At 37.3% G+C, this 23,259-nt stretch overlaps 3 protein-coding genes across 4 annotated transcripts in view; 2 read left to right on the forward strand and 1 right to left on the reverse strand.

Moving 5' to 3' along the window:
- Window positions 1–342: 342 nt before the first annotated feature.
- CCNG1 (cyclin G1) lies at window positions 343–6,670 on the forward strand. Its single transcript, XM_040444099.1, has 7 exons — window positions 343–567; window positions 1,672–1,935; window positions 3,656–3,909; window positions 4,479–4,557; window positions 4,637–4,735; window positions 4,965–5,159; window positions 5,950–6,670. The coding sequence occupies exons 2-6, from the start codon at window positions 1,672–1,674 to the stop codon at window positions 5,154–5,156; spliced, it is 888 nt and encodes a 295-aa protein (XP_040300033.1). The 5' UTR covers window positions 343–567; the 3' UTR covers window positions 5,157–5,159; window positions 5,950–6,670.
- Window positions 6,671–15,102: 8,432 nt separating this feature from the next.
- Window positions 15,103–21,004, reverse strand: NUDCD2 (NudC domain containing 2). The gene is made up of 4 exons (XM_040444150.1): window positions 20,518–21,004; window positions 18,295–18,343; window positions 17,938–18,089; window positions 15,103–15,604 (listed from the first exon to the last, which is right to left on the reverse strand). The coding sequence occupies exons 1-4, from the start codon at window positions 20,704–20,706 to the stop codon at window positions 15,521–15,523; spliced, it is 474 nt and encodes a 157-aa protein (XP_040300084.1). The 5' UTR covers window positions 20,707–21,004; the 3' UTR covers window positions 15,103–15,520.
- A 178-nt stretch (window positions 21,005–21,182) lies between these two features.
- Window positions 21,183–23,259, forward strand: part of HMMR (hyaluronan mediated motility receptor) — a 40,509-nt gene continuing 38,432 nt past the window's right edge. The window contains exon 1 of one of the 2 annotated variants that reach the window (XM_040444118.1): window positions 21,183–21,416. In XM_040444118.1, the coding sequence (XP_040300052.1) occupies window positions 21,371–21,416 (46 nt within the window). In that variant the 5' untranslated portion in view covers window positions 21,183–21,370. The remainder of the gene's footprint in view (window positions 21,417–23,259) is intronic. The other variant, XM_040444109.1, reaches the window with a different exon arrangement.

Below are 23,259 nucleotides of genomic sequence, written 5' to 3' on the forward strand. Positions count from 1 at the left end.
AGTACACTCTGGAAGGATGTCCTGGCCAATCCGGTTGCCAGAGGAGACCTTACCCGGGACAGGGGGCGTGCAGCATTTAGTTCGACCTCCCTTCATTGAAGACGCTTTAGAAAATTCTCCAATGAGAGACGTTTAGAGGAAGTAGGGCGTGGTCTCAAGGGGCGGAGAATTTGACTCTAATGGGAAGTGTGTGCTGATTGGCTAGACTTCTTCCTCCACAGACCAGCCCTCTTTGGACCGCTGGGGCCATCCATCAAAGGAACTACACCAATCAGGGGCGAAAATTTCCCCCTCCCCCTCCCGACTCGGGAAAGCCCCGCCCTCCAATATATTACTCGGGCAGTCAGGCGCGGCCCCTTCGGCTCCGAGCTGACTCTGTGGTGGGCAGTGTCGTCTGGGCGGCGCTGCGGAGACCTCCACCCAGGACGGCTCCCCCTCCCCGGGCCACTCACCTCTTACCCGCGAGTCCTCTCGCCTCGTGGGCTTGTCGGATCTGATATCCTGGGGTGAGGTGAGAGCAGGCCCGGGGAGGGAGGTTACCACCGAGGAGCCGCAGTCGCAGTCAAGGTGAGATGGGACTTCGGGGTTGACTTCGTGGTGCAGCTAGGTAGCAGGGTTGGGGGCGTAGGGTGAGGGGTAAGTTCGGCCCGCGCCCTTTTTCTCAGTTAACTCTCCCGCTGCTGTAAGCAACAAGTCCAGGCTAGTTCGAGCTTGGAGGGGCGGGGCCAGACCCGACCTCCTGAGAAGTATTAACGCCAGGTTGGCCAGGCCCCAGGGACCAGCCCAGGGCTAAAAGAGCTGGACCCATAAAGTTAGTGGTTCCTCATCTGCGTCCGTCGCCCCATTTTAAAGATCCCCCTGCCTCCCTGTCTTTCAGTTGGTGTATGGGAGGTAGCCCTGTATCCGGGGCTTAGATGTGGCCAGGACATAGTAGCTGTGGAATACCGGCTTTTAAATTAATGAAACTCCTAAATTCATTTTGCAACTAAATTAGCCTCCTGCCCTCACTCCGTGTTCCCATAGCACCCTTTAAGCTTCCTTTCCTGACACCAATAACAGTTATCAATTATTGAGCGCTGTGTGTTACGCACTGTGCAAAACTCCAGGTGAATCATCTTAATAGCCATTCAGAGACCAATATTGTTACCTCGTTTTACAGACGTAGAAATAAGTTATTATTGTCCCGTGTTTACTAGGTACTTACTATAGGTGCTAAGCACTATACCTAGGTGATTTCATTTTTCCACACAAGCCTATGAGGTAGGTAATAATAGTCATACCCACTTTACAGATGAGGCACTAGAGATTAAGTAAAATTAACATTAACAGTTCCTTGTTGCTAATATATAGCAGAATACATACTACCATCTAATTTCACCCTTGCAGCATCGATATTCATAGTTATTTCTTGACAGTGAATGGCTTGAACAAGAATTTCTTGAAGGTTTGCAAATTTTTTAAGGCACAGCTCCCACCCTGTAGAAAACTCACAATTTGGGATGTGACCAACTGGTGGGATGGGGTTGGGGGTAACAGATGGCACTTTGCAAGGACTTAGATTCACTAGCAGCTTTGGGGGAGGGGAGACTTGAGTAAAAACTGCTTGGCTTTCTGTTGAAGGCAGGAAGGGCTTTTCTTAACACTCCTTTCTGTGCCTTGTTCTATATATAGATGATAGAGGTACTGACAACAACTGACTCTCAGAAACTGCTACACCAGCTGAATGCCCTGTTGGAACAGGAGTCGAGATGTCAGCCAAAGGTCTGCGGCTTGAGACTAATCGAATCTGCACACGATAATGGCCTCAGAATGACTGCAAGGCTAAGGGACTTTGAAGTAAAAGATCTTCTTAGTCTAACTCAGTTCTTTGGCTTCGACACGGAGACATTTTCTCTAGCTGTGAATTTACTGGACAGATTCCTGTCCAAAATGAAGGTATGTTTAAAGCTACATTACACAGAGTATTTAATTTTGCTCAGTGTGTTTTGGAGATGGAATAGCTAGCTTTGGGCTGGTATTCATAAACTTGACCTTTTTATATTCATCAAGTAGCCAAAACATTGTGATGATTCTGTGTGCTACAGCACTGATGAATACTCTTCCTTAGAATCAAGAGGAATGCATCATTAGATTTAACTTGTGACATTGAAAAACAACCTAATAAATAATTGCAGACTCTCCCAGTATGAGAGGTGGCTGTTGTTTTTTAAAAATTTTTGGTTGGGCATTTTCATTTATTTACTGTTGTTTTTAAATTTAAAGAAATTTGTTAGAGACCGAATGCTAGGTTGTGGTTAAGAATTAGAGGTTTGGGGCACTGGGGTGCCTCAGTAGGTTAAGCGTCCGACTCTTGATCTCAACTCAGGGCTTGATCTCAGGGTCAGGAGTTCATGCCCCAAGCTGGGCTCCATGCTGGGCGTGAAGCCTACTTAAGAGAGAGGTTTTTTTGCTGTCTTTGTTGTTTTTGTTTTTTTGATGCTGTGAACCACTTGGTCAATAGAGTATCTTAATTTCTAGTCATATATAAAGTTATAATTGTTTTAGCCCTAGACCTATTCAGATCTTGCTTATGATTGCCATTTCCAACATCAGTTTGCATACAGTAGGGAAGACAGTATCTTTTGAAGGAGGAACACATATATAATTATTTCCCTATACTGGATAAGTGGACATCCATGTAACTTTCAGAGCTTGCTTAACTGTTAAAAATATATCTGCCTTCTCTGTGCCCATGGTCATTAGTGAATGAGATAATACAGCAATTGGAATGAAACTCATCTTTTAGTCCTTCACAACACATCATATACAGAAAGAACTCAGTATTTGCTGAATTGGATGGTTCAAAAAACTTGCTCAGACTATAGTTTAATTAGTCTTTGGACACTACCTTTGAATCTATAAATGTTGCACAGATTAATAATACACATCTGTCCCTTAAAAATATTATAATCTTATGGGAGAATGTTTGTGCCAATAACTATTATACAATGCAAAGTATAATAAAATTAAACATCTAAAGAGGAATAAATATATTAGAGGGGTTCCAAGAAAAGAAGGGTACAAACACTGGTACAAGCTTCTTAAAGTTTAGTTTAAGCTGGAATTTAGGGTGGATAGAAGCTTGACACTGTTACATTGTCGGTATTCTGGAAAGAATAAATAAAAGACTGGGAGTGGGTAAAGCTTTAGAAGCAGAATAAACAGTGTGTGCTAAAGTATTTAAAAACTATTTTACACATTACATAAAGAAAACAGCCTGGAAAAACACATCATCCTAGAAAGAAATTTTGTGCATAAACTGTAAAGGTGTTTCAGTCCTCACAGAAGCCTTTGACCAGTTAATTATTTGGCCCAACTAGAACACAGTGCTGACAGTTCTACAGTGAGTTACAAAGGGGGAAAAAAAAAGTTTCATATGGGCTGAAGCCAAACATTACACTGAAACTTAGTCCACTTTCTCCAAAATTGGTTCCAAGTAGGTACATAGCATTGACCGGCTGCAGTTGAAGTATGATCGGATATTGTTAGGTCCTTCACAGTTGAAAAATAAACCTCAAGGATACATTGTCATAATGATGGGTCTGAGTTCTATATTATCCTTTATGGTTTTTTTTAACTGAAATAAGCTAAAGAAATGGGCTTACTGTCTTTTTAGGTACAGCCCAAACACCTTGGGTGTGTTGGGCTGAGCTGCTTCTATCTGGCTGTAAAATCAATAGAAGAGGAAAGGAATGTCCCATTGGCAACTGACTTGATCCGAATAAGCCAGTATAGGTTCACAGTTTCAGACTTGATGAGAATGGAAAAGATTGTATTGGAGAAGGTGTGTTGGAAAGTCAAAGCTACTACTGCCTTTCAATTTCTGCAACTCTACTATTCACTCATTCAAGAGAACTTGCCAATTGAAAGGTATGTGACCTTTGTTTTGCCCAAAGATTTGGAAATCAAAATGGTATTCTGGATGTTGCAAATAATCAGTATCTTGGGATAATTCTAATGAAAATAAGTAAAATGAGGGGAAAAAGAGTAAACAAAATGACACCTTCAGCACTTTGACTTCACTATCCAGCAGAAGCTGTCAACAGCTTCTTGAAGTCTGTGAAGGCCAATTCTTAGGATTAAAGGACATGTTTACATTTTTTTATTACATTTTCCATTTATAGACTAGTTAACTCATAGAACCTAGTAAGTAAGCATCTAACAGATTTATGGAAAAAGAACTTTAGTAGGTGTAGAAATAGATTAAAAAACTGGATAGTTGTGGCATGATACATTTTTCAAGAAGGGGGAACCAATTATTTAAAATTCATTTATGACATCTTTAAGAAGTTAATGCCATTGAAGGAATTCTTCAAATAATTTATTTTCTGTGGTAAGTGTGCATAAACTTTACTTTAAAATGATTTCAGTGTTCTAAAAATCTCTTGTGACTACATTTAAATTTTCTATATAAAATTAATCTCATTTTCTTTTTAAAGGAAGAATAGTCTTAATTTTGAAAGACTAGAAGCTCAGCTTAAGGCATGCCACTGCAGGATCATATTTTCTAAAGCAAAGGTAAATATTTTATATAAAGATTAAACCTATTTATATACCTATTTTCTATTCAATACTTACTTTAAATTTTATCTTTTAGCCTTCTGTGTTGGCATTGTCTATCATTGCACTGGAGATCCAAGCACAGAAGTGTGTAGAGTTAACAGAAGGAATAGAATGTCTTCAGACACATTCCAAGGTATGTCAAGGTCATAGCCTAAATGGTGTTAACAGCTGTAAAAGAAACTAAACCACTTGTACTATCTCCTGAAGTAAAATGAGATGTCATGTGTCTGTTTGAAACGTAAGTAGCTTATCCTCAGATTTATTTGACAAGGAAAGACACATGTTAAGAAGATGACAATTATTGCTATAGTTAAATACTATAGGACTTTTTTATTGACTGATAATTTTTTTTTTATGTACAGATAAGTGGCAGAGATTTGACCTTCTGGCAAGAGCTTGTATCCAAGTGTTTAACTGAATATTCATCAAACAAGTGTTCCAAACCAAATGTTCAAAAGTTGAAATGGATTGTTTCTGGACGTACAGCACGGCAATTGAAACATAGTTACTACAGAATAACCCACCTTCCAACAATTCCTGAAATGGTCCCTTAATTGGTAAATTTGGTTCATAGTTACTCTCCATACAGAGAAAATCTTCTAATGCTACAGTTTTATTCTAGAGTTGAGGAATTAAAATCTGAATTATTTTCAAAATAAACAATGGAATTAAAATAGCAATGGAGAAAATGACTTCACTGATCTAATTAGCTAATATTTGAGGGCATGTACTACATTTAAAATAGAATGCCCTGAGAGTAAGGAATTTATCCAATCATTGATATGCACATTGGCCACTTCATTAAATTATCAGCTTAGAAAATCACCTTAATAAGCTGAATTGTAAAAGAAGCACTAAGACAGTTATTTTTCACCTCATTTTGCTTTATGTAGACTCAAGTTCTCGCACATTTAAAGTTAACACTAGCCTGAGTAGGACAACAGGACCAAAAGTTTCAACCATAAATGAAGTAATTTGAGACTATTGACTTATAAAAAAAATCAGTATGAAATTGGATGTTATTCTTAAAGTAAGTTATGGCAGATGATCTCCACACTGGGTATCTGCAAACTGCCAGGGTGTCTCAGTGCTGTAGTTGTATACCATTGCTATAGCAGTTAGAACACTGGGAAATAGTTATATGCATAAAAAATGTAAACCTTGTCACTGATACGATACACATTGGTGCCATCTAAATTTACCTGAGTGGTGATTTCACTTTTTCCTATTCAAACTAAATATTAACACATCTATGTATGATATGATTATAAATCTTCAATTGAACAGTTGATTTTTAATAGTTTATATTTTGTAGACTTCTAATAACTTGATTTTTTGTTTAAATAGGATTGTTACAATGACAATACTCCTCTGAAGCCTTTCTCCACAATCCTGAGCTATGGATTCCATAATGTTATAATGGATTTAAGCTGTGAAGCCTCAAAACATCACAACGAGATTAGCATTGATGTTCTCAGATTTGGGAAAACTACCTAATTAACATGCTGTAGTGGAATTACAATTAAATTTGAATTCATCTGTGAGGCATACAAAGCTAAGAGTATAAATGTGAAATGTTCATAACAGGCCTGGGAAGGTTAACTGTGAATCTTCATTTCAAACATTGATCCAACTTTGTAGATTGGGTCAGTACATTGTATTTAGGTGGTATTAAAAGTGGTAACCTAATTAAATTCTAAATTATGAGGTATACATCAAAACCAACAATTCACAAATGCACTTTTAAGGCATAATAAGGGTTACTGTTTTAGGCAGTGAAAATGGTTTCTTGGTACCTGTAGTGCAAACAGATAATCCAGAGATGTGGACTTTATTGCTACCTGGAAATCACATTTAAATTTGAGGGCATTTTATAAAAGCAAAACTACAGCCCTAGTCATTTTGGCATATTAGGTTATCTTTAATATTTTTTCTAAAAACAAGTAATATTTGTATCCATGACAAAACTTATACAATATCTACTGCCTCCGTTTAATCCCATCAAGAAAAACTGGTTTGTGTAATTCAAAATAAATTAACTTCACTCCAAAAACTTGATTTAACACTCCGTAAGCTTCTACTAAGGGCTGTTTCTATAACAACTGCTATTCCAGGGGGTACTGGTTGGCTCATTCGGTTAAGCATCCAACTTTGGCTTAGGTCATGATCTCACGGTTCATGAGCCCTGCATCGTGCCCTCTGCTGTCAGTGCAGAGCCTGCTTTGGGTCCTCTGTCCCCCTCTCTCTCTGCCCCTCCAATGCTCGCACTCTCTCTCAAAAATAAATAAACATTTAAAAAAAGAACTGCTAATTTAGAATTTTAAAAGGAAGAGAATATACTTTCACTAACTGTCCCTCTTGTGCCTAAAGAAAGTCATTAAAAAAGTAAGAGATGTCTTCATAATTATGAAGTTGCTAAGGTAGTACTCAGGATTTTCTATTAAGTCTATAAGGAGATCTATGGCATTAAAAGTGTTGTAAACAGTTACGCAGTGCAGTGAGTAATAGCTTGAGTCCATCCAGAATGGCTCTACCCAAATTTGACATGTTATGGGTAAATGTGCCTGGAAAATAAACCAAAGAACCATAATATATCTTATAGTTTTGTAAACTGTGTTTTGTGGATAACCTCAGTTTTCCCAAAAGGCTCATCTATTTCAATAATCTGACCTCATCAGTGATTAATTCTGAGTTGGCAAAGGCAGCCTAACCAACTACCATTATGTTTTGGTACTAAGGGATTTATCTTTCAATAAAGTTACTGACATGCATTCCTTTGCTGGGTAGTTTGTGTTTGTTTCTCTTCTGGTTTAACTATTTTGGCAATGTGATGCCAGAACCACAATAAAAATCTATCTCCACTCAGTAAATTTAAATTTAGCAGGAAAGTAAGATGCACAGTAGCAGGAACAAAATCTCAATTAATAGTATGGCTTTTACCTAATTGTTGCTTTACTTGCTAATGGCTTTTTAGAAGACAAGATTAGGACAAATATGTTTTAATGTGCATTAAAAAGGTGGTGTTTATGCAACATTGGTTACTTCTCATGTAGATTCATGACTACTGTGGATATCCTCAGTACAAATTCACCCTTATATTCAGCCCACTTGAAGTTCTGTACAAACTGTCTTACTTTAAAGGGCATTCCAGCAATGTGCTTGGTAATGACAGATTAACAACCAGGTGCTGTGTTAGCCTGCTTAGATCAATTGGTAATTTGAACTGAAACAACAGGATTTTGAAGCAATTATGTTAATTAAACTAAGAAGACAATGTGAACATTCCAAGGAGTTACTGATACAAAAACTGTTAATAAAGGAAAGTTCCTTTTGCACTTAGCTTAGACATACTTAATAACCCCTCTTTTCAGTGTTAGTTTTCAAAAGGGCACCTGAACCTTCTGTATTTCAAATTATGTAACATACTATCTAAAAACACATTTCTGGGGGGCCTAGCTGGCTCTGTCTATAGAGCATGTGACTCTTAATCTCTGGGTCTTAAATTCAAACCCCATGTTGGGCATAGTACTTACTTAAAAATATAAAAACAGACATTTCTAGATCTAACATTTGTGATTAGCAATGATAGTTTTCTACTGTCAGGTACTACTGTCATGTTTCATATGAATCATCTCAAATCCTCCAAATCAAATCAGAGTATCCCAATTTACAAATGAACTGGAGCCACACAAAAGGTGAGCAATTAGCCCAAGGTCACATATCTGACATTCGGGAATGAGGATTTCAATCCAGGCAAAGGCCGTGCTCTTAACCACTGCACATTACCTCCCAAAATAGACAATTACATGGACTTATGAAATTGTGTACTTTACAACTGAAACTATTTTCTGGCCACATGAACTTCAGTGCCACCATCATGATCAGAAAATAATACTATGGAATTTACTTTTCCTATTTTTACTAATAAAATGATTTTTATAAGATGTGTTATTGCTTACTAAGTTTAAAATCTGTAATTTTCATAAACGAAAATGAGTAAACATAAGCCAAATAGGCTTGATTTACAGATGTCAATTTAGGGCGGGGAGGAGGGCATCTGGCTCACTCAGTACAGCATGCAACTCTTGATCTTGGGGTCATGAGTCTCAGTCCCACACTGGGGGTAGAGAATCCATAAAAAAAATAAAGATAAAAACAGATATGCCAATTTTTTGTGTCAATTTGACAAAATAGATGTTGGAGCAATTAAAATCAGGAATAAAATCTTTGTGTGCACCTGACATTAGAACTTAAAATACAAGAAGCCAAAACAGCATTGAAAAGAGAAATGGACAAAGCTTCAACTACATCTGGAGACTTAAACACTTACCAGTAATCTATAGAACTGCTAGGAAATCAGCAAGAATATACAAAAACTGAATAATACCCACAACTAACTGAATCCCTGACATAAAAAACTTTATCCTATAATAGCAGATTAAGTATTCTTTTCAAATAGACATGGAACATTCACCAAAACAGACCATATCCTGGGTCACCAAACAACGCTTAAGAAGTTTAAAATAACTAAAATTACAAAGTATGTTCTCTGATTATAAACTAGGAATTAAGAACAGTAACAGGAAAATCTACGAACACCTGGAAACCAACAGACTTCTCAATAATTCATGGCTCTAAGGGGAAGTCTAAACGGAGTAAAATATTTTGAACTCAATGAAAATATCAAAATGTATGAAATGTAGCTATACTAGTGCTTAGAGTAATTCACATTCAAATTACTTTTATTAAGAAAAAAAAAAAAAGTCTCAATAACCTTCCACAGAAAGAAACTAGAAAAAGAGCAGAATAAACCCAAAGCAAGCAGATGGAAAATGGTCATAAAAAAAGGAGGGGTTAAAAAAAAAAATCAATGAAATTGAAAACAATAAGGAATATCAACAAAACCAAAAATCAGTTCTTTGAATAAAGCAATAAAATTGATGAGTCTCTAGCAAGACTGACAAAAAAGACATAAATGACCAATCTCAGGCCTGAAAGAGGTACCACTATGTTAAAAGGACACTCAGGACCTAACACAAACAACTATGCACATCGAGTTATATGAATCGGTTCCTTGAAAGACACAAACTACCAAATCTAAACTAAAATAATGTAAACTAAAACTAGATAACCTGAGTAAGTTCTGTTTTTAAAAACTGAATTCAAACTTGGGTGGCTCAGTTGGTTAAGTGTCTGACTTTGGCTCAGGTCATGATCTCATAGTTTTGAGTTCGAGCCCTGCATCGGGCTCTGTGCAGACAGCTCAGAGAGCCTGGAGCCTGCTTTGGATTTTGTCTCCCTCTCTCTCCCTCCCCACTCGTGCTCTCTCTCTTTCTTCCTCTCTCTCAAAAATAAATGAACATTAAAAAATTAAAAATTAAAAACAAAAAATGAATTCAAGTGCCTGGCTGGCTCAGTTGGTAGAGCATGTGACTCTTGATCTTGGTTGGGGTCATGAGTTTGAGCCCCACGCTGGGTGCAAAGATTACCTAAAACAATTAAAAAAAAAAAAACTGAATTTGTTGTTTAAAATCTTACTGGAAAATCCCATGAAACACTGAAAGAAGGCAAAACAAATTCTACAAATCTCTTCTAGCAAGTAGAAGAATCACTTCCCAACTCATTTTATAAGGCTAGCATTACCCTGGTAGCAAACCAAGATAAATATAATACAAAAACCAAAACTACTGACCAGTATCCCAGATGAACAGACACAAAAATCTTCAAGAAACAAATCCAGATACATAAACTGCAGTAAAATACCATGACCAAGTCTGGGATGTGGGAAAATACAAGCAGGTTCAAAATTTGAAAATTAAATCAAAATTTGAAAATCAAAGGGCGCCTGGGTGGCGCAGTCGGTTAAGCGTCCGACTTCAGCCAGGTCATGATCTCGCGGTCCATGAGTTTGAGCCCCGCGTCAGGCTCTGGGCTGATGGCTCAGAGCCTGGAGTCTGTTTCCGATTCTGTGTCTCCCTCTCTCTCTGCCCCTCCCCCGTTCACGCTCTGTCTCTCTCTGTCCCAAAAATAAATAAACGTTGAAAAAAAAATTAAAAAAAAAAAAAATTTGAAAATCAAACAGGACAGGGATGGCCACTTCCACCACTTCTATTCTTATAGCAAGTGCAATAGGGCAAGAACAAATAGACTTATGGAGTAGTACTGATTAAATAAAACCTCCTGTTTGTGGTTTATGAAGAAAATCCCAGGAATTCATAACAAAAAAACCCTAGAAATAAGTTTAGAAAGGTTAGCAAGGTCACAGGATGCAAGGTCAACAAACAAAATCAACATTTCTATACACTACTTATATGCAATTGGAAACTGAAATTTCAAAAAATGTATCATTTAAAACAGTTCCACAAAATGAACACTTACGAATAAATCTAACAAAAGATGTAAATGCTTTACAAGCTAAAAATCACAAAACGCTCATGATTGAAATCAAAGAGATCCTAAATGGAGAGATGTCCCACATTCATGGATTGAAGACTTATGCTATTCCAATGAAAACCCTAGCAGGACTTTTTTGTAGATATAGACTAGCTGATTCTAAACTTTATACAGAAAGGCAAAGGAAGTTAAAACAGCCAAAACAATTTTTAAAAAGAATTAAATTTAAGGAATCTTCTACCTAATTTTAAGACATCACAAAATTACAATTATTAAGGTAGTGTGGTATTTGTGAAGGGACAGACACAAAGATCAACAGAATACAATAGGAAGACCAAAAACAGACCCATATAAATAGCAACTAATTTTTGACAAAAGTGCAAAAACAATTTAATGAAGAATGAAATGCCTTCTCAATAAATTATTCTGAAATAATTGGACATCCACATGCAAAAATATGAACTAGATTTCACAGCTTATACAAAAAAAAATAAGTGACAGATCTAAATGTAAAACATACAATAAAACTTTTAGAAGAAAACACTGGAAAAGAATCTTCATAACCTAGGAGTGCACAAAGAGTTATTAGACACGATGCCAAAAGCATGATCTATTAGAATACATCAAAATTAAAAACATTCACACTTTAAGACACCATCAAGAAAGTGAAAAAACTACACAATAGAACAAAATACATACAAATAATATAAGAGACTGCATACAGAATATATAAAGAACTCTTAAGATAATCCAATTAAAAATGGGCAAAGGATCTGAATAAACATTTCTCCAAGGAAGATATATAAATGGCCAATAAGCACAAGAAAAGATGCTCAACATTATTAGTCATTAGGGAAACACAAAAAACTAGTGTGATACCAGTTCATATCCACTAGGATGACTAAAATAAAAAACAAAATTGCATAAAAAGTGTTGGCAAAGATGTGGAGATATTTGGTAGGAATGTAAATGGTGTAGCAACTTTGGAAAACAATCCAGAAATTCCTCAAATGATCAGACATAATTTCTATAGAACTTCTAGGTAAGAAATGAAAATATACACGCACATAAAAACTTGAACTTCAACGTTTTGGCTATTATTACTAATAATAGCCTAAAGGTAAAAACCTCCCAAATGTCCATCAACTGACAAATGGATAAATGTGTGGCAGTTATACAACGGATTATTCAGCTGAATAATATATATTATTCAGCCATATAGAAAGATTGAAATACTGACGTACTAGAACACGGATAAACAACTAAAACATCATGTCACGTGAAGAAGCCAGTAACAAAAGACCACATATTATGATTCCATGTATATGAAATGTCCAAAAAAGAGAAATTTATGAGATAGAAAGCAGATTATTCAGTGGTTGCTTGGCTGGGGGTTCCATCAAGGGAGAGAGTTGATAGCTAAAAGGAATGAGTTTTGAGGTGATGAAAATGAAAACTGACTATAGTAATGGCTGAATAGAGGACTATACTAAAGACCATTGAATTATATACTTTTAATGGGTGAAATGTATACTATGTGGATTATTTTTCAATAAAGCTGGGTTTTTTGTTTTTTTTAGTATTATGTATGATTCCATTGCTGTAACATTCTTGAAAAGACAAAACTAGAGACAGTCTTAATCAGTGGTTGCCAGGGTCTGAGGCTAGGAGTGGGGTATGACTACAAAGAAGAGCATTGTTTTTGTGATGATTAAACTAACCTCTTGGGGTGCATGGCTGGCTCAGTCAGTAAAGCATGGGTCTACTTGATCTCAGCGTCATGAATTTGAGCCCAGTGTGGGGCATAGAGTTCAATCTCCTGATTTATGAGGTGCTTACACATACCTCTACATGTTAAAATTCACAAAACTTATGAACAGAATCAATATGTTAAAAATTCACAAAACTATGGGGGCACCTGGCTCACTCAGTCGGTTAAGCATCTAACTCTTGATTTCAGCGCAGGTCATCATCTCACAGTTTGTAAATTCAAACCCTGTATTGGGTTCTGTGCTAACAGTATGGACCTGCTCAGGCTTCTGTCTCCCTCTCTCTCTGCCCCTCCCCTGCTGGTTCTTGCTCGCACTCAAAATACATATTTTTTTAAAAATTTATAAAACTATGAACAGGAGAGTTAAATTTACTGTTTATTCAAAGTATTTTTTTTTCTAAATGTCAAGAAGAGAAGCCAATTAGAAGAAAAAAGCCTCTTCCCCAGCAATTAATTCCTAAAGTAACTGGGTAAAGTGAACAAGGTAGACATTTTGACAAAGGGTATGGCTGGGTTGCATTGGCCCATAATAGGGTGTTCGGGTGCAAGCAGGTGAGGATATCCTTGCTTGGAGCAGGGTGTCAGGAGCCTGAGCAGAGTAAAGAAAGAATTCATGAGAAGATGAGAAGATGACCTAGTATAGGGAACCAAATACATTAAGAATATAGGAATCAGGCTTCTCACTGTTATTGTTTTATAGGAAGGGAGAAAAGAAAAATGAACCCCACGGGATCAGAAATGAAAGTGTAAGTGTGAACTCATGGTTTTAAATATACATATAGAAATAAATACAGATATATATAAGCAACATACACACACACCAACAGCAATTGCTCACTAGCACACAAATCTTGGCTTCTAAATACCATCCTCCATTTAAAAAAAACAGGGCACGTTAAAAAAAAAATGGCTTTTTCTTGAGCTAGGGCAGGGAAACCATAAGTCTGTTATATATCATGGAAGGGAGTAAGAAATTACTCAAATAATGATGGGACATGTCAAAAGGACAGAAGTCACCTAGAATGGTCTTCCCCTGGCCAAATCAAGAAAAACTGTGAGCATCACAGTAATGGTAACAATAGATTTTAACCCACTGAACAAAGTAGCAAATCATGAGTCCATATAGATATAAGTTGGAAGTTTGATGAAAAACAAGGTAGTACTCTGAAACTACTTTCCCACAAAATTATAAACCAAAAAAGGATAGCTTTACTGTGGATAAGACTGGCAGACACTACTTATTCAGTGATCTAAAGTAAAGACCATCAGAAAAAGGACAAATTAAAGTTACTAACTCATGACAGGATGCAATAAGAATGTGGCATCACTTCTGTAACATTCCTGCCAAAGATGCATAACCTGAATCTAATCAAGAAGTATCAGACAAAACTGAGAATAAGGGATATTGTACAAAACTAGCCTGTAATCTTCAAAAGTGCCAAGGCTGCAAAAGTCAAGAAAAAATGAAGACTTGGTACAGATTGAAGTAGACCAAAGACACCTGACATCTAATCTAAAGGCAAGGCATGATTCCAACTGGATCCTTTTGCTATATAGGACATTACTGGGACAATCAGTTAAACTTGAATGCAATGAAGATGTGAGGATTAGATGGTCAGAAGGTATCAATGCTAATTTCCTGATTTTAATGGTTGTACTGTGATGTAAGACCATGTTCTTTGAAGGAAATACACACTAAGGTACTCAGAGGTGATGCAGCATCATATCATAAACTTAAAAACAGATCAGGAAGAAAACAATTTGCGTACTTTACACGTAACTTTTCTAAATGTTGGGACCGTTTAAAATATTTCTTAGGGACAGGTGCCTGGCTCAGTCGATGGAGCATGAGACTCTTGATCTCGGAGTTGTGGGTTTAAGCCCCACACTGGGTATAGAGCTTACTTAAAAATAAAACCTTTAAAAAATATAGACAGAAATATTTTTAAATTTCAAAGGACATAAAAAGAATGAATCACAGTTTTAAGACAATCCATACTTATGTGTCTGGATCACTGAAGAGCAAAATTATGTCACTTACTTATAAACATTAACCATAATTTGCTTTCTGTCACTGACAAAGGACTCACCCAATAACCACATTCACTTTACTGCTTCTGTCTTGTATTAATCCATTCCTATTGTTAGGTTTCTAACTATTTTTCAAATTTCTTGACAGTCATCTCCAAAGGAATAATATGCTACTTCAGAAATTTTCATTAACTCTTGAAATTACATTACTCTGAATATATTTGTGGACTTTTCCTTTCTTAAAACTTTTTTCAGTAATATAATTCCTTGTATGAACTGGTATACTTAGACAAAGGGGTCCACAATTCCTATTTAGAAAAGTTTATTGATCATTATTCCTGCATTACACTTATTGAAAGAAAAATTTAATTGTCCCTGAAGGCACCCGGTCATTTCACATGATCTATACCCTAATGTTTTTTGTATTAAAAATACAGGTTAAATATGAAATTAGTAAAATGCAGCATATAAAACTTCATGCTGAGCAAAAAAACAAGTCCAAAAAAAAAGTTACTTTCTATTAGTAGAATAGCTTCCACAGTATTTAAGATGTTTCCTATGTAATTCATATTTGAATACAATTTTTAGAACCATAGTTAAATATATTTTGCAATTTGTTAACTGCAGGTATCCACATTTTCCTTCCATCACATAATCTGTTCCTTTGATTAAGTTGGCAACATCTGCTGAGATCCACAGAATGCAGCAAAAAAAAAGTAGTGGTTATTTCTCAAGATTTGAGAAATCTGGTCCACCTTTAGAGTAGTTTCCTGAGATTTCTGCTCCACTGAAGTCAAAACCAGGATTCTAAAAGACATGAAAAAAATTATGATAAAATAAAACTTTTAAGGAAAAGTATAAGTAACCCAAAAGGGAAATGGTAAAGACATGAACTAGCCACTGACAAAACAGGAAATCTAAATGACCAATAAACATGTGAAAAGATACCAAATTTCACTGTAATCACCAAAATAGAACTTAAAATTAAAAGGTATATTTGAATTTTCAGATCTACAAATGTTTAGAAGATCAATACGTATATTAAAAGGTTGGCAAGTGTATGGACAAACACAATACTTAGTATAAAGTGTGAAAATAGATTTTAATAACTAGCATCATTTGAGAGTTTGCTACATGCCAGGCAGGGTTCTAAGAGCAATGCATTTATTAACATATTTAATCCTATGAAGTAAGTACTAACTCATGCTTTAGTCTCTTTGGAGGGCATTTCACTTATTCAACAAACATTTACTGAGTTCCAACTGTTTGGAAGACACCATTAGAAGCACGTGGAATTCAAGAGTGAATAAAACAAAGATCCCTGCACTGGTGGAGCTGCCATTGTTATAGGAGAACACAAACAATAAAACTGTAAGTTAGCTAGTAGAGGGGTTGGCCAACTTTTCTGTAAAGAGCCAAGTAGTAAATATTTTAGGCTATGAAGGCCGCATAGTCTCTGCCATAACTACTTAAGTCTGGTATCACTATATGAAAGAAAATACCAAAAGAACAAGCATAGCTGTATTGCAGTATAACTTCACTTCAAAAACTGGGAGTCGGCCAGATTTCACCCATGGACCATAGCTTGCCAGCCCCTGATCCAGAGCGTTAGCAGTTGGTGCAAGTGCCAGGAAGGAAGGAAGGAAGGAAGGAAGGAAGGAAGGAAGGAAGGAAGGAAGGAAGGGCAAAGTAAGGGAAATGAGATTATAGTATTTAAATAGGATGATCAAAGATCAAAATATGCTTTACAGAGCAATGACTTGAAAACAATGAAGAAGTCAGCCAAGCTTTGGGAGAACACTGTAGTCAAAAGGACAGAAAAGGAATGGCCTGGAATATTCAAAAATACAAAAAGGCTAAGGTAATACAATATGACTAAGGTAAAATGACTGAAGCAGGAGACAGTTGCAGGAGAAGAAGTCAGGGAGATCATGGAAGACCATATAAGATAGGGCCTGGAAAAAAAAACTTTGTCTTTTACTAGACTGAAAGAGTTCTGAGAAGAGAAGCGATGTGTTCTGACTTGCATTTTTAAAAGGACTGCTATGCTGTTTTGAGAACACTGCAGCTTGGTAAGGGTAGACGAAAACCATTAGAAGGCTATTAGAGTAACCTAGGCAAGACATTACAGGTGGTCCAGATCAGAGTGGTTGGAAAGTTGGTGGTGACAAGTGGACAAATTCTGAATATACTTGGAAGGTAGTGCCAGTAAGGTTTCCTAACAAATTGGATACAGCGTGTGAGAGAGAGCTAGGAATGGAGGATGATTTCCCATTTCTGAACAAGCAGTTTCTATCAACCAAGATGAGAAGGCTAGAGGTATAACAAGTGTGGGAGGAAGTTAGGAAGTTCATGTTGAGTATGTTGAGTCTGATAGGTCAGATCGACAAGTGGAGATGCTGAATATGCAACTAGAAACGTGAGTCCAATACTTGGGAGAAAAGTCTAGACTGGAGATACAAATTAGGAAATCACCATTATATACATAGAAATTATCCATCAAAATTTGAAGAGTGCTTTGATCCAGTAATTCTTCTCCTAGATAAATTAATGGAACACTGGAATAGTTTCAAAAAGATGAAAGAACAAACTGTGAAATACATACAAATCGAAAAATCCAAATCTTAGCAAAAGGGAAGAGCTAAATAAATAACGATGATACAGTCAAATGAGAAAACATTCTGAAGCACTTAGAAGGAGAAAAAAAACAAACAATACATATAGTGTGATCCTGCATTTATGTTACAAACAAAGCAGCAAGCCAATATATCAATGATATAAAAATGAAACAGAAGCAAGGAATGGAGAGATGTTAATGAAAGGAACCTATAACTTTTTTACACTATGTAAGTCTATACTAATTAAATTTTTATGAGTTCACTCATGCATTACTGGTGTACATTAAATAAATTTAAACTTATAAACTATGGCAGTACAAACAAAACCCTCCCCAGAAATTTTGAAAAACTAAAATCCACAAAAAAAGACCAGTAATTTTTCTAACCATTTAATTTTAAAAACTCCTTTAAAGAACTTTTGTGATTTTTCTGTAACCAAATTTGAGTTTTAATTTCAAAAAATAATTTTTCTATGATCTTAAAATGCTTAACAATACATATTCATACACTCATCTGACTTACTTCTTTCTGGAATCTTTCTAATGTAAGTTTTCTCTGCATTTGGTCTTGCACCCAAGGATCAGCTGCATATTCAGATTCTAGAAGAGAAGTCCAACAATTTGCTGCATCTCTCTTTGTCTTTGTAAGAACAATACGGACCATTTTTCTGTCCTCTAAACAAAAAACACAAAGAAATTAGAGTTCATCATAAAATTGTATATTTTCAAAAACCATTAGGTAACTATTTACAATACATTTCTATCACTCTATCTTCCAGAGCTGCAAAGACAAAGAACCTGATACCACAGAAGAAACATACTAAGTTTGAAGACAAGATTAATTTTTAAAAAGATTCCAACAATTATAGATCACCCTTACCCAAAGTCCATGTTCCCTCATCAGCTATTGTAGAATCAAAGAGTTTGCCCTGAAAAATAAACATATTTATTTTAGTACAAAAAATAAATAAAAATGTTTATTTTAGTACATGAAATATCTATGTACTGAAAACATTAATGCCATTAATTTTTATAAGACTTTCATGATTTAAGAGTTTGCCAATTTCTTTTGTTTACAATTTTTTTTAATGTTTATCTATTTTTGAGAGAGAGAGAGAGAGAGAGAGACAGAGTGCAAGTGGGAGAGGGTCAGAGAGCGAGACACAGAATCCAAACCATGCTCCAGGCTCCAAGCTATTGGCACAGAGCCCAACGAGGGCTCAAACTCACGAACTGTGAGATCATGACCTGAGCCAAAATTGGATGCTTAACTGACCACCCAAGTGCCCCAACTTTGCTAATTTCCTATCTAATCCAGATGTTAGTTGTCTAGCTTGGTTATGGTAGGGAGATAAAATTTTATACCATTTCAACATATTGATAGGTGTTCAACCCTATCTTTCCTCGTAGCAAGTGAAATGCAACCTAGTTTACACTGCTTGGAATATTTACTGACAACACAGGGCTCTCAAAAGAAAGGTCAGAACTCCTTAATTTTCAGGAGATGAATAAATATCACTGATCACTTAGCAGCCAAATGTGAAATTAATATCTGAAATGCTTTGACTTTACCAATTAAAATGAACTACAAGAGCTTCCCTGCTGAAACTAAGAAATGATGTCTTTTAAAATAAACTTCAAAAATCTGGTTCAATCTCTTTGTTGGGCAATGTAGCACTAAAAATTTTTAAAGCACATACTGTAGTTCTGATTTCAGATAAGCTGTGATGAAACTGTTGTTTTAAGAAAGAAATCAACAGAACATAAGTTTAAAAGAGAATGCATCTGCTCAAATCCATTTTGATTTGTTGCTACTTGCCAAATTTAAGTTTTAGGAAATAAAATTAAAATGCCACATAAAGCAAACACATTTTTTCGTATTTCAACACCAGTGAGAAAAAAATCTTACTAGTCTAAACATGTATCTAAAATCCTGAAGTTGAAGTTACTGCTAAATTGTAAATAAAGTTACTGTTAAAGTCACTGCTAAAGTTCTGAAATTACTAAGGGAAATTTGAATGGTAATCTTAAACCACTGTTCAGGAAACCACGAACTGCACAACTATTCAGAAAGGTCATTAAAATCCAAGCTGACATAAATCAATGTCTTCCACAGGACTCCCTCCTTTTCTCTGAGGCACTTAAAGCACTTCCATATTAAAAATAACAGTAACAGCTAGCATGTAAACTCATTACATACCAGGCACTTGCCCAAACTCTTAATTCCCATGGATACCACCTAATGCTCAAAACAATCCTATCAGAAAGGTACTATAATTATCACACTTTGTGGATGAAGGCATAGGGACACAGAATAATCTCTTGCCCAAGGTTACAAAATTAGAGAAATGGCAGAGCCAGGTATCCTACATCAAGGAATCTCCCTTCGCTACACTATCGTCAAACATCGTGAGTATGTAATCTGGGAAAGAAGTCCAACTTCGACGTAATTGAATTTAACTATAAAGCTTATCCAGGAAAACGCAGTTCTCAGATCTAAGGGGCATGATGAGAATAAAAGAAGTATTATTCTCTCCAAACAACCCTAGACTATCTGCTTAACCACTCCACAAACATGCAGATTTTTGTCTCATTTTGATGAAAAAATAAATCACCTGATATCGTCTCTGAATCCTCATCCCTTTATCCTTATCCCTTATTTTCTTCTTTACTTTTCCGTGACTTCCTAAACATTTATTAGCTTAGTTTTATTATGCCTCCCTACAAGAACATAATCTGTGTGCAAGAAACGTATGTCTTACTCACTTCTGACCTCTTAGCACCTAAATCAGTGCCTGGAAGAAAATATATGTACGATAAACATTTGTTCCTTTAAAGATCCAGGTGAAGACCCTCAGAGGAACAAAAGAAGCAGTTTCATTTGGTTGAGAAAGCCAGAAAATTGGGCTCCTCAAATCTCCACTCAACTCAGGACCAGCCTTGAGTGGGGGCTCCGACCAAAACAAAACTAGGCCAATGCTATAGCTCTTTCGGGCAAGGAGCCATTCGGCCTTCCAAGTCTTTCCACGGAAACCCTGAACCTTAGGACTCGGGGACTTAGAGGCCAGGAAGAAACTGGGCACAAGCCCCGACTTGCCGCTACCTTAAGGATCTCGCGACCACCCACGGCCAGCGCCACATGCCGGCTCTGCAGGCCGCACTGGATATCCTGGGCGCGAGTGCCTGGCGGCACCTGAACTTCAATGAACACCTCCTCCAAGGTCTGGTACCACTGACCCCACGGCGTCCCGCAAGGAACCACCCCACTGCGTTCCTCAAACGGAGCCGACATACTCCAGTAGCCTCCCAGCTGCAGCCACAAGAAGCGAGGTGAGCGCACGCGCGGAGCGTCCACGCTTAGGCCACGCCCTGGACAGTCAGCTCAGGTCACTGCACATGCGCAGGGACGTAAGCGACGCCTCTGCGTATTCCTTTTTCCTTTTCAATGGCCATTTAGGACCCTTTCAGTAGCCGGTTTGAAAGAACTGAAACCCGGGGGGTTTACACCCAAGGAACGGCGAGAGGAGGTTGGAACCAGTGAAACTAGAACTCACTGCACTGCCACCTATATGACGCCAAAGGCGGACTTCCGACCTTTTCAGCTATGAAATGCGCTTGCGCAAATGCTGCTCTTCTGTAAGTTACAATTGAGTAACGCCAAGAATGATTGGACACTGCTTGGGGTGGGGAAGGGAGGAGGCAGTAATAGTCTCCTATTGGCTAGTAACCGGAACTCACGGAACCGCTAATTACACGCTGCGAGGCCAGGTGCGCATGCTCTTTAGCTGTTCCCGTCCTGGATTGGTGTGTCCAGGGTTTTGCTTTTCGAACCTGCTGACGTGAAGGTGGGCGGGGAATAAGCGGGGAGATTTGAATTTGGAGCGAGTAGGCTGTAAGGCAGCGGGAAGTTGCCGAGGACCGCTAGTGACCTTCGGTTTGTGGAGCTGGTCGTCAACATGTCCTTTCCTAAGGCGCCCCTGAAACGATTCAATGACCCTTCTGGTGCGTACAGGGAAAGGAGCTGGGGGATGGGATATGGTGTCACGCACCTTGCCCCTCTCTGTTCCCTTCATCAGAGGCAAATAGGCGATTTTAGGGCTAGGATGGGTCTCCTTCAACTGACTAGTTTTTCTGGGATCTATACGAAGCATTTACTACATGCCTAGCACTATTCAGAGTGAGAAGGATACAGCAGCGAATGAAGCAAAGTCCCTGCCCAAGTAGCTTGCATTCAAATGGACAGTAGAGCTAATAAACAATTAGTCTGTGGAGAAACTAAAGCAGAGGGAAGGAGATGAGATGGGGATAAGGAAGCTATTTGGTAGGTATTTGGTGGTCAAGCCCAGAAGGCCTCACTTATTTAAAAAAAAAAAAAAATTGACCACTGCTTTTTCGTATGAACTTGTGGATTTCTTGTAGATATTCCGCTCAGGAATACAAGAATGCTGATTGGGAACGGCAGTTTTTGGGTAAAATTATGGTAGCTGCGCTTACTGAGAACATTATTAATGAAGTAGTAACAGGTAATATCAACAGTACCATGCTAAGTATTTACAGTTAATTCTTCTTTAATTGTCCAACATTCCTGAGAGGTCATCCTGTTATTCAATATTTTATTGACAAAAATACTGACACTTAGATTTGCTCAGCGTTACACAACCAAACTAGCAGAACTAGGACATGAAACCCAGCCTCCGTGAATCCATCCTGTGCTCTTAACCGCTGTAGGGCATAAGCACAATAACCGTAAGACTCAGATGTGGTTGGTGAGGCACTCATTCAGTAGACACAAACTGTATGCAGGGACTGTGCTAAGGTCTTCCCTGTTCGGTCTGGTTTACTCTTTCCAACAGCCAGGTGAGAAAGGTACTGATATTGTCCTCATTGTACACTTGAAGAAATGGAGGAGTTTTGTAACTGTACTGAGCAGCAAGTGAGGGGGAGGGCTGAACATCAAAGCCCCTGATTTATCCGTTACCCATTATAATACATATTTTTAATGTTTTTTTAGTTTATTTTTGAGAGAAACACACAGACAAGGGAGGGCAGAGAGAGAGAGACAGGATCTGAAGCAGGCTGTGTGCTGTCAGCTCAGAGTCTGATGCGGAGCTTGAACTCCGGAGCTGTAAGATCATGATCTGAGCCACCCAGCTCTCCAATAATATACACTTTTTAATGATCATTTGTTACATCTTTAACTTGCCAGCCAACATGCAAGTGGAAATAAGAATCACTTTGTTCACAAACAAAAGCCAAGTGACAAATGGATCAGCACAAGCATATTTTCTAAATTAAGAGATTCAGGGAATGTATATTTCCTGGATATTCAAAGAACCTTCTGTAAATTCTCTCAGCAGTGTGTCTTTTAAGGAGAATTTTATTTTCTTTATAATAGATTAAATTGCCTTTACCAGTGTTACAATATTTCACATTCACAGTTTCAGGAGTAATAATAGTTATTTATTTGATGCTTTTGCATATGTGAGCACTGTAGTGATTTCTCTTATTACTCCAGTAACCCCAACAACTATGAGGTAGATACTCTTTTATTCCTGTTTCACAACTGGGGAATTCAGCCTTGAATAAAAATAACTTTCCAGGGGTCTTAAAGCTAGATTAGAAAATCAGAGAGTATAATGTTCACATCTTTCCCCTATGACTGAAAGTACTTGGCACATAGTAATGTCCATTGATTGGCATACAAGGCTGGATTTGAAGCCTGATTGGAGGAATTACAAAACTCTATTCCCATTCTGACATCCCCAGTGACTTTCTATGTTTTCTTCACCATACTGCCAAACTCAACCCTGAGCCAAATACTGGGGATACAGGCATGATCAAGAGA

This window comes from Herpailurus yagouaroundi, unplaced genomic scaffold, assembly GCF_014898765.1.
Source record: "Herpailurus yagouaroundi ecotype Mexico unplaced genomic scaffold, PumYag 29, whole genome shotgun sequence".
Taxonomy (NCBI): domain Eukaryota; kingdom Metazoa; phylum Chordata; class Mammalia; order Carnivora; family Felidae; genus Herpailurus; species Herpailurus yagouaroundi.